The sequence below is a fragment of the Neolamprologus brichardi genome, unplaced genomic scaffold (assembly GCF_056152115.1).
Source record: "Neolamprologus brichardi isolate AB-2024 unplaced genomic scaffold, ASM5615211v1 NODE_ptg000032l+_length_1147064_cov_1, whole genome shotgun sequence".
Lineage (NCBI taxonomy): Eukaryota > Metazoa > Chordata > Actinopteri > Cichliformes > Cichlidae > Neolamprologus > Neolamprologus brichardi.
Genome location: NW_028270039.1, coordinates 73,305 through 87,067, shown reverse-complemented (window position 1 = coordinate 87,067; position 13,763 = coordinate 73,305). Strand labels below are relative to the sequence as shown.

General features: G+C 42.0%; 1 protein-coding gene across 1 annotated transcript; it reads left to right on the top strand.

The window, feature by feature from the left end:
- Window positions 1–2,739: 2,739 nt before the first annotated feature.
- cdk1 (cyclin dependent kinase 1) lies at window positions 2,740–13,375 on the top strand. The gene is made up of 8 exons (XM_087836979.1): window positions 2,740–2,838; window positions 3,423–3,465; window positions 3,716–3,872; window positions 4,169–4,292; window positions 5,812–5,982; window positions 7,794–7,957; window positions 10,526–10,667; window positions 13,134–13,375. The coding sequence occupies exons 2-8, from the start codon at window positions 3,429–3,431 to the stop codon at window positions 13,248–13,250; spliced, it is 912 nt and encodes a 303-aa protein (XP_087693105.1). The 5' UTR covers window positions 2,740–2,838; window positions 3,423–3,428; the 3' UTR covers window positions 13,251–13,375.
- Window positions 13,376–13,763: the final 388 nt, after the last annotated feature.

Sequence of the window (13,763 nt, the reverse complement as noted above, 5' to 3'; positions counted from 1 at the left end):
AGTCAAAGGCATGATGTTGGACTCATACAGAGTCATGATATTCATATGAGAGGTGAGCGCATTATTCCATCTGTCTACCAAAGGATTTCACATTGGTTATTACAAAAAGGTGACATATGTTCTATTTGTATTTGGTATAAGGTACTAATCAATGTAAAAAAAAAAAAAAATAGATAATAACATTATCATTAAAAATATTAAAATAAAAAAATGGGTTGGACATATCTCATTAATCTCACACGAAATAGAAAAATATATTTATCTAAGCAGAATATTGATCCATGTCTGCACAGTGTTATATGTTTAGAGTTGGCGTGGCTTACAGCATTAAAGTGGGGACCACAGCAATTTTAGCAGTAAAATATAAAATTAAAAATGCAAACATTGTATCAGGATCTGAAAAGTGAAGTCAATGCAAAAGTGCCATAAACGTTGTTATTAATGATCACCAGGGAACAAGTGCAAGCATTATTAGTCAAATCAACAGCTGCCTCATCATATCTGCTTTCAACTTTAGGCATTATTTACTGACCCTTACCTTCCTTAATGCATTGTTGATGGATAGTACAGGGCCGCTGACATAAAATTGGGGTAGTTATAGATATTATGCATTTCTGAAAGAGATATGTAGCCAATATTACACTTTTTCACTTAGCAAAAATAACTGCAAATGTGTCAGACTCCTGACTATAAATGCACTACTTGCTAATACATGAAAATGAATATTAATATAGTAAACCAAATTAAGGCAGTTGAACCCATTTATCTTGATAAAGTAACCGACAGCAAATTTATAACAAGACACAAGAAGTAAATGTAGGCTATTTTTCTTGTATACGTATTCTGTGTAATCTACAACCTGCACAACGATATTTAACCCTCCTCTTGTGTTAGCTTTCTGTTATCATCTCTTATGTTAACGGGTCAGTTTTGACCCGTGAATTAAATCAGTTATAAAATACACTAAAAACAATAAGTGATCATCCAATTTGTTTCTCATCTCTTGGTTATCTTGTTAGGCTTCCTTATCCATGAAAGTGTTGGTTTTAATACTTTTGGTGTGGGCCTGTGGGTCTTTTTTTGTCACTATACCCCTCGATTTCGATTAAAAAAAATTGTAAAATTAACCTCAAGAGAATCATATTAATAAATAAAAGGTTTTTGTGTTACCTGACTATTACTGAGGGGTATAGGACACATCTCTTAAATAAATCTGTTTTATTGATTTTTTTCATTTTAAGATTAAATACTAAAATGACATCTATGGTGCTACGGGTCAATTTCGACCCATAGATATTTACATCAAGAAAAGACAAAAAAAAATTTTTTTAGCCGTAGACCTTTAATATAAACTGAAAAAAAAGAAAAAGTCCACTCCTCCTTTCTTTTGGTTATAGTCGTGGGTAATTGTGGGCTTTTTATCACTTCCCAATGATACAGCTACATCTTTGTGAAGTTCCCTTTTTGAAGTTCTTGTCCGAGGTCATATCTGGTAAAAAATAAAATATTACAGCTGATATTGTGATCCTGCAGTCCAGTGGTCATATCGAGGACCACACATTTTCATTGTTTCTTCTCAGGGGTGCCACTCACAGCTTTGACTGTGAAAATCTGTACATTCCAGCCATAGTTGGTTTTTGCATCACAGGCTTCCCAGATTTTTCTGCCGTATTTCCCTGGCTTACTGGGTATGTATTGCCGGTAGGGGCATTTTCCTCGAAAAGTGGACAAGACGTTCATCCACTGTCACCTCTGGCCCTGGGATGAACATCAGGGGAAGAAGCCGCACCCATCTCTCCCAGACATCCCTGATGGGAGCAAGCTTGTCAGACCTCGGTCTGGTCTCTCTGTTGTCAAATCTGAGGACTCCTGAATCAAAATGATATCAAATGTGTGAAGTGACATCGTTGCCCAGAAAATGATCAGATGTGTCTGTGTCTTCTGGATGATAGTCCACATTGTCTTCCTCCTAGAAACCTGCCCATCTGAATCGCTATGCTGCTCTGTGTCCTCTCCTTCATTTTCACCTAAAATATGATGCAGAACTTGGCTCACTGTGAATCTTTTTCTCATTTTTGTATGCTGCAAATTGTAAATGTGCACTCTGGAAGTCAAATGGCCACTCAAATGAGTGAATTCACCTCACATGTCTTGACATGTCCGTCTTTATTTTGTTTTGTTTTTGTGCAGGTATACTGCAAAAAACACGCAAAATAAGAATCCCCTAAAGCTCATATGATTAGGAGAGGAGCTTGCTGTCAATGTTTTAGCTGACAGTGCACTTATGATTTCAGTTTTGGCTTTAATTATTGCTTTATACTCATAATATTATGCCTGGGTCGAAACCGACCCTAACAACACAAAGGTCATAATTTCAACTAGGGCATTTTATAATTTAGTGAAAATATTTTTTTTTGTTTTATTTTGTAGAAATAGAGGTTCCTGACAAAGTCAAAAAGCCTTGATACAATAAACAAATGTTTGTGATTTGTTTTATGCATTTGAAATTTAAAATGGGTCGGTGCCGACCCTAACACGAGAGGAAGGTTAATCTAACTTTAACTGTAAAAATAAATAGTATGTAATTCAATCGGACCCTAGAAGTGGGTAGAGCTGAAATATCCCAGCATCAGTGAACGCTCCCAAGGACATCGGCGGGTTGTCTCCCGCTCTACCCACGTGACAGCCTTCCTTTCCTCTTATTGGCTGTTTTGAAAATACATTCCGTATGCTCATTGGACTGTTTTAACCTGCTGCTGCACTCCAGTCATTTCAAAAGAGTCCGGGAGCGTTCCAGCGGCAGTTTGTTCGTGTCTGTAAAAAACGAGGCACAAACAGGTAATTTTTTATATTTGTCAGTATGAGTGAAATTTAAATTTTACATTTAAAAGACTCCTTAGCTAATGCGGAACATGAACGCCCGACACAACGTGTCTTAGCAGTTAGCATGACATTCAAAAAAGGTGACTTTGATGGCTAAACACTTTGTTAAGCTAACGTTAGTGGTCCTCTCTTGGTCGTTAATCAGAAAAGCTAATTTCACGACTGCTTAATATCTAACTAGTCTTAGTTACTAACACGAGTGAAAGAGCGACGGGAAAACGAGCTGCTTAATGCAACAAAACTAACGTTTCAAAACGTCCCCGGTCGTATTTTGAGGTAGCCTGCTGATCTGGCGATAGGCCCGTGTGCATTACTGTAAATGGTTAAATCAACGTGACATGAGTTTCCAGTCTGAATGATTTCCGTACAAGGTCGTGCTCGATACGAACAGGCTTGTTGTTTAGTTCATTTTTAAATAAAAGGCTGATCTAGCCTAATATCGACACTCAACAATTATTAGATATGTGTGTAAGCTGATAGAAGGGAATGCAGGTCCTCGGAAGTTGTTTACGTTACTGCGTTTTTCTTTCTCCTTTCAGGCAATAATGGAAGACTACCTGAAAATAGAGAAAATCGGAGAAGGTTGGTTTTAACGTATCTAAATTATTCACATGAAGCTCTACAAATGTTGATACTTCAAAAATGTGTAATTATGTGTGTAGTCAAGTTTTCTTATCTCTGTTTGCTCAACAATCTCATGGTTATAAAGTTGTTCTGGTGTAACTTTTCTTTTGACAAGAAGTATTTTGGTAATAAGTAATGATGTCCAGCAATTTGGAAGCATAAACAGGAGCTGCCAGTACATTCATCCAGTGCTCGTGCTTTCCCCCAGGTACATATGGGGTTGTGTATAAAGGTAAGCACAAGGCAACGGGGCAAATTGTGGCCATGAAGAAGATCCGACTGGAGAGTGAGGAGGAGGGCGTCCCCAGCACAGCTGTCAGAGAGGTTTCTCTGCTCCAGGAGCTGAAACATCCCAACGTTGTACGGTAAGCTCTCAAATTCTCTTTGATCTTAAAATCCTTTTGGTTTTTATAACACGAGGTTTGAATTTTTATATGTCCAATACTTCTCTATACTGTCTAGTGCCCTTTGTGCAGCATGGAGAGACATGGTGTTGGTCAAACAATAGAAACTATTGTGAAGTTTTGAAGATATGCATCAAGTTCATTATATAAATGCATGTGTAGCGATAGTTGACACTATTGTGCAGAGTGCTGCTCAGTCACATCTAATGAGAAATGTAAACATAAAGTATGAACTCGTGTATTTGTGCGTAATCCAGACTCCTCGATGTCCTAATGCAAGAATCTCGTCTCTACCTCATCTTCGAGTTCCTGTCCATGGACCTGAAGAAATACTTGGACTCCATCCCCTCTGGCCAGTACATGGACGCTATGTTGGTCAAGGTAAGTATTACATTAATTCAGGGGTGCACTAGTTGCTTGAACTTGAAGCTTTTAAATCTGAGATGGGTTACGTTAGCAGATAATATATTACATGATTCATGAGCCAAACTTTTAAAGTTACAGTGTACAAAATGAGTCGATTGCTCAACCCTCCATCTGTGCAGCACATACGGCAGCCATTGTGTTAATGAGTCAGTGAAACTCGCTTCTGTCCAATGACAGCAACACTGATGTGACTTGTTAAGTATATCCTGAACTTTTCCTTCAGTGTTCGAGGTCAAAGGGCGAGGAGGAAGAGCGCGACATTTTATTCAGATGTTGCTCTTTTTCTTTAGCGTTTTTGTTCTTCTCAGGTAATGAAACATGGATATGAAACCTCATACGCTATATTGCCTGAAGTATTTACTCATCTGCCTTCACACTCACAAAAATTAGAGACATCCCATTCTTAACCTTAACATTTCACAAGGTTTAGGAATGTGTTTGATCTCCCAGAAGCGCATTTATGAGCTCCAACACTGATGATGGATGAAAAGTCCTGGTTTGCAGTCCTGGGTCTTGTCAGTAGTCGGGTCTCCTCGTGGACTTTGTGCACATGTTGAAACAGGAGAGGGCCACACCCAAAGTGTTTGGGAGCGTGACGTTTGTCCCAAATGTCCTGATGTGCTGAGAGAGTTCCTTTCAGTGGAGCTAAGAGGCCGAGCCCAACTCCTGAAAGCAATCACACCACAAACCCTCATTTAAAAAACCCAAAACTTTCCACTTGGCAACCACCAAACCCACGATGCAGGGCCAGCATCCTTCGAAGGACCCGGCCTGCGCAGACTGGTCCTTACTAAATCTTTATTTTATGTCATTTGTTTGACTTTTATTGGAGAAAATTGGGACGTTTGATCAGTGTGTGATGTGGCTGTAGCTCAGGAGGTACAGCAGCGCATCTTCTGATCCAACAGGATCTCTGCTTTGTTCTGCTGTGACATCGTGTAACAGATGTGCCTGCTCCCTGTCATCTCTCATCATAAAGAATAAAGCTTGGTAACTATTCCCACTAGTGAAGAATGTCTCGTTTCCACAGCACTGAATGACTGTGGAGGTCCTGATTGATGCTCGTAAATCTGTCGTTCACTGAACTCAGCACGGCTTCATTTCTATTGGTCGTTTTTATTTTCCTGTTACTGTCTGAAGACGCAGTCTACACAGTTTTGCACTCTGGAATCTGAGGCGAGCTTTGAACAAAGCTCCAATAATTTTAAAGACCATTAAATTATTGTTGAGTTAAATTATAAAACAAACATGAGGCCGACACTTTTGTGTAAGATGATTCTGTTCACACAAGAAGCAGGAAGAACACTTTTAACACAAACATCACTTTGTGTACAAAACAAAGAAAAACACTGACACTTTCTGAATACTGAAGCACGTCTGGTTTGGAAATGACACATTTTTCTGTCACGTTTCACGTTTTGTGTCATTTGGCTGCTGCTCATCTAAAGATCTGCTCGTTCTCCAACACGTTTAGAGCTACCTGTACCAGATACTGGAGGGCATCTACTTCTGTCACTGTCGCCGAGTTCTCCATCGTGACCTGAAACCACAGAATCTGCTGATCGACAACAAGGGCGTCATCAAACTGGCAGACTTTGGCTTGGCTCGAGCCTTTGGTGTTCCTGTCAGGGTCTACACCCACGAGGTAAGGATCCTTATCACAGCTCCTGGGATGTGTCGGCCGCTGCATTTCAAAACATTTCTTTTACTTTTTCTTATAAGTTTAAAAACCAAGAAAAATCCTTTTTAGTTTGAGGAATACAGATTTAGACAGACTCTGTGCAGGTGACCCTCTGGGGTCGACGGGCGCCCCGGTGCAGCCAAATCACATGACCAATCTACAACGTGTCGCTTCGAGGCACTCGTGTTGAAAGTGAGGACTTCAAACTATGTACCAGTTTTTAAACTCTGCGTAAAACCAGAGTTGTGATTTTGCTTGATGCTTTTTCTTGAATGTTATTGTCACATTTAGTACAGGAAGAAACAGTAAAAGCTTAATTTATTTTTATATTTATCATTTTATTTTCTCTTTTATATTTCACTGCATCATTGTTGTGCATTTTATTATTTTAGTGACGTTTTACATTGTTAAGCACGTTGCAGCACAGACTGTTGGAAACGTGCTGCATGAATGAACCAGGTCAGATTGTGAGGAGAGTTTTAGGAGCGACGCACAAATAAACTGCTGTAGTGGTTCAGAAACAGGCTGCAAGCGTTTCATACAACTGTTACAAAATGTTTGCACAAGTTTTGAAATGTTAGAAAGTTACAAAAACAATTCATTAAACATGTTTATGGTTATTAATAAACTGTCAGAATGAGAGCGTGAGTGTAAATCCAGACATGTGAGAATGACATCAAACAAGGCGACGTGACTAGTTTGTAGGAGTGCAACGATACACAAAAATCACGGTTCGGTTCGATACTTTGGTGTCACAGTTCGATATTTTTTCGATACAAAAAAAATGTTCATGCCTTTTTAATTTGTCATTTATTAAAATTATAAATATATATTTTAACTCAAAAGTACAGTTTTTAAATTTAATGTTGCTGAAACAACAAAGTAATAAAAAAAATCTATCTGATCGAGAAAATCACTCATCTTTGGAAAAGAGAGTTTATTACAGAGAAATGTCTCTTTCCAAAATAAAAGCTCTACTATACGCTTCTTCTGGGCTATATTCTCGGCAGCATATTAAACATATCAGGTCCCCATAAGGAGAATCATGTGCTAACGGCTGTCTAAATGACTCGGGTAAAGTTTGTAGCATGCGTGCTTGTTGTTTTTGTCTGCTTCCACTTGTCTTTGCACTAGGATGATGTCGGAGTAAATGTGCAGTCATATTCGTTGTGTTCCCACTAGTGCTGTCAGCGTTAATCTGAAATGACGTTAACGCCACAACACGGCAAATCTCCGTTAACGAGCTACCGCGGATCGCCCCGTGCGTGGGGCTGGACGGCGTCAACACGTTAACGAGCTAACTGCGCTAACACACTAGTTCCCACCCATGTAATTGAGCATTGCTGGCACATCCAACATACTGTTTTACTTTAGTCCATGACGCGCTTACCTTCAGGGTCATACGTCACATGAAGACCAAAATAGTTCCAAACACCAGATCTGAATGAGGGTGGGGGAGGTTCAATTTGCCATGTTGCAACGAGCTTAGCTTCTGTCTGCTAGCTTGCGCTGCGCTCAGTGAATCTGTGTTCGACTACTCCGCCTAGGCTGCACTGTTGAGTGCAGATCCACTGAGCGCTCAACACAGACAGCATCGTCAGAAGGAAAGTTGATAAAATAAATTAAAAATTTTGTATTGTTCATACATATGTGTACTGAACCGAAAGCACTGTATCGAACGGTTCAATATCGATACGAGTATCGTTGCAGCCCTACTAGTTTGTAAATCTGAAACGTCACAAACAGCCAGGTCTGTCCTGCTTGTGTGTTCCCAGGTTGTCACTCTTTGGTACCGGGCCCCGGAGGTCCTGCTGGGCTCGCCCCGATATTCCACCCCCGTCGATGTTTGGAGCACCGGGACAATCTTTGCAGAACTTGCTACTAAGAAGCCTCTGTTTCATGGAGACTCTGAGATAGACCAGCTCTTCAGGATCTTCAGGTAGACGCAGCAAAAACATCATGTGTTTAGAAACAATAGAAGCTGAAGTTTAGTTGAACTGCTGATTTCAATTTGAATTGAGAAAGACGAGCAAGTATCAAGAACTGTTGGTGCGAGAAAACTGTCGAAATGTTACATTTACAGATGAGCTCAGCTTTCTGTGTGAGTGGGAGAGACGATTGGCTAAAGCTGTGGATCTCATGTTTCCACATGTGGTGTTCTTGTACTTATGAGGACTGGCTGCTTTGTGTCTGGCTCTTGAAGACTGCAGTCTGACTGTACACACACAACTACTGTGTCTGCTGTGGGTCAGCCAACTCTGTCAGATCTGTAGTGAGTGTAGTTTATCACTGTTAAAGGAAAGGCAAGACAATCACAATAAATAAATACCATGTGTACATATAGGTTGTGTCCAAATTCATGGGCTGTATCCTCCTGAGGACCCGGCCTTCGCGGTCTACGTGGACCGGGTCCTCAGAAGGTCGGGTAGGCCGGAAGTGAGCGGCTGTAAAATGGGACGGTCTAGCCTTCTGATCAGCGTCACCGCTGTCTCGGTGGAGTTTAATAAACTCGGCCGTCTGCTCCTTGCTATCTAAAATATAACAGGACACTGGCGTAAATTCTCGACTGTCTCATACTTCTGTTTAATCAGTTTTCTGTTTGATGTTTATTCAGCTGTATAAAAGCCAAGGAGGAACCCACCCGATGGATTAATAAAGTTTTATTTGATCTAATCTAATAACTTTAATCTCAGCCAAACCGATTTACTCACGAACAAATAAAACACTGAAAAAAGTCCAACAATAACATTTTAGGTTGTCTAAGTGACTTATATATTACGTTTAACCTGAGTAGTGAAAGTCCGCGGTGATCTGAAAATGATGTGCCGGGAGTTGTGTCGTTCTCGGCGGCTTCAGTGACCCTCGAGCTCCCGGCGAGCTATCGAGCTGGTGGGTAGCAGACGTCTCCGAAAACGTCGAAGCACTTTTGCAAATATGCGATATCTTGATAAACTGAGCAGATATTTGAAATTTACACAGCTACTTTCTCGCCTGAAAATATGTTAAAAGTTTATTTTGTGACCCAGAAAGATTAGTAAGAGTAATACTAAAACTAAGTAGCGGCCGCCATTGTTGGAAACTGGAGTTTGGCTGGGCCGCGCTATGAATTCTGGGATATGGTGGGCCACGAAGGACACACCCGACCCATCCTTCAAATTCGGGGAAAAGGAGGACGCATTTGTCGGCTGCATTCGGAGGAGTCTACGAATTTGGACAGCCTTCGGCGCGTCGCTGTGACGTAATCGGTCTACAAATGCGGCCTCAGGAGGATGCAGCCCATGAATTTGGACAGGACTATACAGTATGTACATAGCTGTTAGCATTGATTAGGGCTGAGGTCTGGTTGTAATGACCTCAGCGTCCTGGATCTCCTGTGGGAGGACCGAAGCGTAAACACCTGGTGTCCTGAGTGGGTGCAGGTCACCACAGTGGTGGGTTTCCTCCAGGGAGGAGAAGAGGGGCCCAGTAAAGAGTGTTTTGGCCTCTGTTAATGACCCTTTAAGTGCCTCCCTGTGTGCTGTAGTACAGCTCAAGAACCACACAGATGCAGTCGTCACCAGCTCCCTGTTCAGGTTTTAGATCCTCAGTAAGTGGAGATGCTGATGGGCCTTCTTCTCTCAGGGTGTTGACTTCCATTGGAGCGCCATCCATGCACTTCCAGTCGATGCTGATGGTCAGCCTTGCTGAAGTTTTAGTCTGCAGAGCAGCCAGTTCAGGCTGCTTCTGGTCTCTCTGGGTAGTGGAACGATTGTGGCTGAATTCAGGGGGGGTGGGCTGAAGGACTGGGACAGTGATGATCTTAGTGAAGACCACGGACAGCTGATGTGCACACTCGCTCAGTCTTCCTGGATCCACCACCCTAAGTGTGCACCTCGCACCATGACAGTTGAGCCGTGGCTTCCTTGAGTCTTTTTACCTTGAAACATGAATAAATGGTTCATCGTGGAGCACAGCGTCACCCTCGGCTGTCTCTAGCTGCGTGGATAAAAGTAATTAGGTGGAACAGCAGCCTCACACGTGTGTGTGTCTGTGATTGACATAGTTAACACACCTGTTACCTGGTCTTCTTCTACATCATTACTTCATCAGGATGAAGCCTTTGAATGTAAGTGTGTGTGGAACAACTACACGTTGTCGTTATAGCAAACGTTAGTGCTTAAACACATAAATCTGTTGTTGACATTTGCGGTGTAGAGCCAGAGAAGTTGTGTTAGTGTTGATGTCACGTTGATGTCCTAACGTGGAGCTGATGTCAGGTGAAGTCTTTCCTACAGTTCGAGGCAGCCTGGATTGTGTGGAGAAGCAGGGATTGGTGAGATTGGGCCTGTACGGCAGGGTTAGTGTTCACACTGGTGCCACATTATCCTGGCAGCTATTTAAAACAACACGAGTGTGTCTGTGTGTCAGAAGCTTCAGCTGTAGACTGTCTGCGGTGTTTCAACACTTTGTGGCTCATGGAAACAAACAAACTGACCCTGGAGTCTTTGTTGCATTTGTCTTTTTCCAGGACGCTGGGAACCCCAAACAACGATGTGTGGCCGGATGTTGAGAGTCTGCCGGACTACAAAAACACTTTTCCCAAATGGAAATCTGGCAACCTCTCATCCATGGTGAAAAACCTGGACAAGAATGGGCTGGATCTGCTGGCGGTAAGGACAAAGGCAGCACCACAGCATGCTGAACAGAACAGCCTTTATTCTCGTCGTACCAGAGGAAGCAGGTCGAACACCTGCTCACCTCACCTGTTTCCTGAGGCTGGAGGTGTTGTGGTGACTTTCTGTCCTCATGACAAAATTGTGATGGTGATGTTCAACCAGGCTTTTTGAGAAGTGTCTGTTTGGGTGATTCACTAACGTTTGCTTTAAATCCACAGTCATGTAGAAATACTTGTATCCCTCCCACGTTTGACACGTTTGAGTGGTAGGAACTACTTTTTCTTCCGCCTCTCATAGTGAGATGTGCAATGCAGCTGGACTGTGTCACGGCTCACGTGGGACTCAGTTGACAGTAAAGGCTGATGGTGTGTTTGCTCCATGTTGATGGAGAAGGTGGAGCTTCATCACACTTCTCTATACTTCAGTGTTATGAAGGGCATCGTTTGAAATAAACTACTTTTGATTTTCCAAACACATACAAAGTATCAGATTAGTATCAAAGCTTGACTTTTACTTGGTAACAGATCAGAGAGGAAATCAGTGTCTCGCATCATCGGGGTCAGAGGTCACCGCCATCATGGGCTGCAGGTGGTCTTTAGTTTCTGCATGAACATTTATGGAGACATCAGGTGGAAGAGCTGCTGTGAGAAACCAGGACACATGAGCACCTATTAAGATTGAATAATGAAGCAGTTAGCAGGTGATTCATTTAACTAGAACATGCAGATACAGAGAGCTTGTAAACCAGCGTTACTTATTTCTATATAAAGTGGAACCTCGACGTACCAAATTAATTTGTTCCAGAGGGTCTTTCATAAGTCACAATATTCGTAAGTCGAAGCACCTTTTTTTTTTTTGAGTGAGGCGATGCTGAAGACGAAGTTCTTGGTGGAGGCTGCAGAAAGCACACGTGCGTGTACATTATGGAATTTAATTCTAAACTTTAAAACATTTATGTTAATGTGCGTACACTGCAATGATATTTTTTCAAACTCGCTCATTTTTACGCCGGCCCCATTTTGAATGAACGACAGGCTGATTGCAAACGAAAAGCACACAAAGTAGCGCACTGCAACAACAATACGTCTTTCACACAGCGAAACGCGTTTCATTACGCGGGCATTTTGTCGTACCACGGGCAAAAATATTGCCGTTAAGCCTTCGTAACGTAAATTTTTCGTTAAATGGCGTCTTCGTAGCCGGGGTTCCACTGTATATTAATTGTTTCTATCTTGGAGAAACAAGATAAATGTGGCCTCAGGTAACTAAGATCAGTGAGGATTTGTGTTATTGCACAGCTGTCCTAAGATACTGCAGTGCTTCTATCGTGAGTATTGTTGCCTCCTGTGAGCCGAGCTTCAACTGTGAGACAGGAAGCAGCCACGTGCTGCTTTACCCTCAAAATTAAATCACATTAATTCAAAGACATTAGTGATGATTTTTCTTTGTATTTATTCAGTTAAATTTGTCTTTGCCATTTATATAGTGCCAAATCACAACAAAAGTCGCCTCAAGGCGCTTCATAGATACAGAGAAAAACCCAACAATCATATGACCCCCTATGAGCAGCACTTTGGCGACAGTGGGAAGGAAAAACTCCCTTTTAACAGGAAGAAACCTCCAGCAGAACCAGGCTCAGGGAGGGGCGGGGCCATCTGCTGTGATTGGTTGGGGTGAGAGAAGGAAGACAGGATAAAGACATGCTGTGGAAGAGAGACAGAGGTTAATAACAGATATGATTCAATGCAGAGAGGTCTATTAACACATAGTGAGTGAGAAAGGTGACTGGAAAGGAAAAACTCAATGCATCATGGGAATCCCCCGGCAGCCTACATCTATTGCAGCATAACTAAGGGAGGATTCAGGGTCACCTGGTCCAGCCCTAACTATATGCTTTAGCAAAAAGGAAAGTTTGAAGCCTAATCTTAAAAGTAGAGATAGTGTCTGTCTCCTGAATCCAAACTGGAAGCTGGTTCCACAGAAGAGGGGCCTGAAAACTGAAGGCTCTCCCTCCCATTCTACTTTTAAATACTCTAGGAAATAAAAATACATCAGCAGCTTTTCAGTTTAAACAGTGAATTTCCTAATGGGAAGTGTTTGTCCTGATGATGGGCTGTGCAGGACTAGCAGAAGTAAACAGATGATTGTTGTTGTTTTAGATTTGAAGTGGTTGTCGTGAATTTTGAAACAGCACGGCAGCATGCGCCACGCTTTAAAGAAACTAGTCACCAGGATCGTTCCTAGCATTGTAGGTCAGCAGTGGTGACACAGTGTTCAGTGTTAAAGATGTTTAACCTGCAGCTGGTGGCACATCTGACATTGTTTTCTTATTGTTAATAATAAGCTGATGTGGCACAGCCCTGCTGATGTTGGTCATGAAGCTGAGCTGGTGCCGGTCCAGGGACTCCTGCATGTTCAGGTTCTGGAGAATAACGTCCTGTTCTGGTCTCGTCTCTGCAGAAAATGCTGACCTACAATCCCCCCAAACGGATCTCTGCCCGCGAGGCCATGACGCACCCTTACTTTGACGACTTGGACAAATCCACCCTGCCAGCTGCCAACATCAACAAAATCTAAACTGCATACTGACTTTGCTTATTGACACATACCATCTGTGACTCTGTAAATATGTGTATGTGTATTTGTGTGTCTGTGTGAGGAAAAAGTGTCAATCTTTAATAAAACTGCACTTTTTTTCTTTTTTTCCTGCTCAGTTATTTGGACCTAATGTCTCCTTCTTTCCAACATCATTAAACACGGCCGTGACGCTGTGCGGCCGTGACGGTCAGGGTGTCTTATTTAATGTTACTGAGTTTGCTTCACGGTGACGGGAAAAACACATTTCCCCATTTTACATTGACATTCATTAACACTGAGCATGATGTTTGCACTCAGAAACACCTGCAGCTCAGCTTTGTGTTCATCTTTCTGTAGCTTTAACATTTATCTTTTAGTTGTGGGCAAAGGTCCCCAAACTTCCTCAGATTATTTTCACAGGTCCCAGCTAATAGGACGGTCATCGAAGCTTTCCCCTGAGTCATGTCCACCTGAACTGAAGAAAGTTTTCAGCTGACTTTAATGTGCTACTGT

Excerpts from the sequence above, each read along its gene's own strand:
- cdk1 (XM_087836979.1), top strand. The coding sequence starts at position 3,429 with ATGGAAGACTACCTGAAAATAGAGAAAATCGGAGAAG. Across the intron at positions 5,983-7,793 it reads TCAGGGTCTACACCCACGAG|GTTGTCACTCTTTGGTACCG; the intron begins GTAAGGATCCTT and ends GTGTGTTCCCAG. Across the intron at positions 10,668-13,133 it reads ATGGGCTGGATCTGCTGGCG|AAAATGCTGACCTACAATCC; the intron begins GTAAGGACAAAG and ends TCGTCTCTGCAG.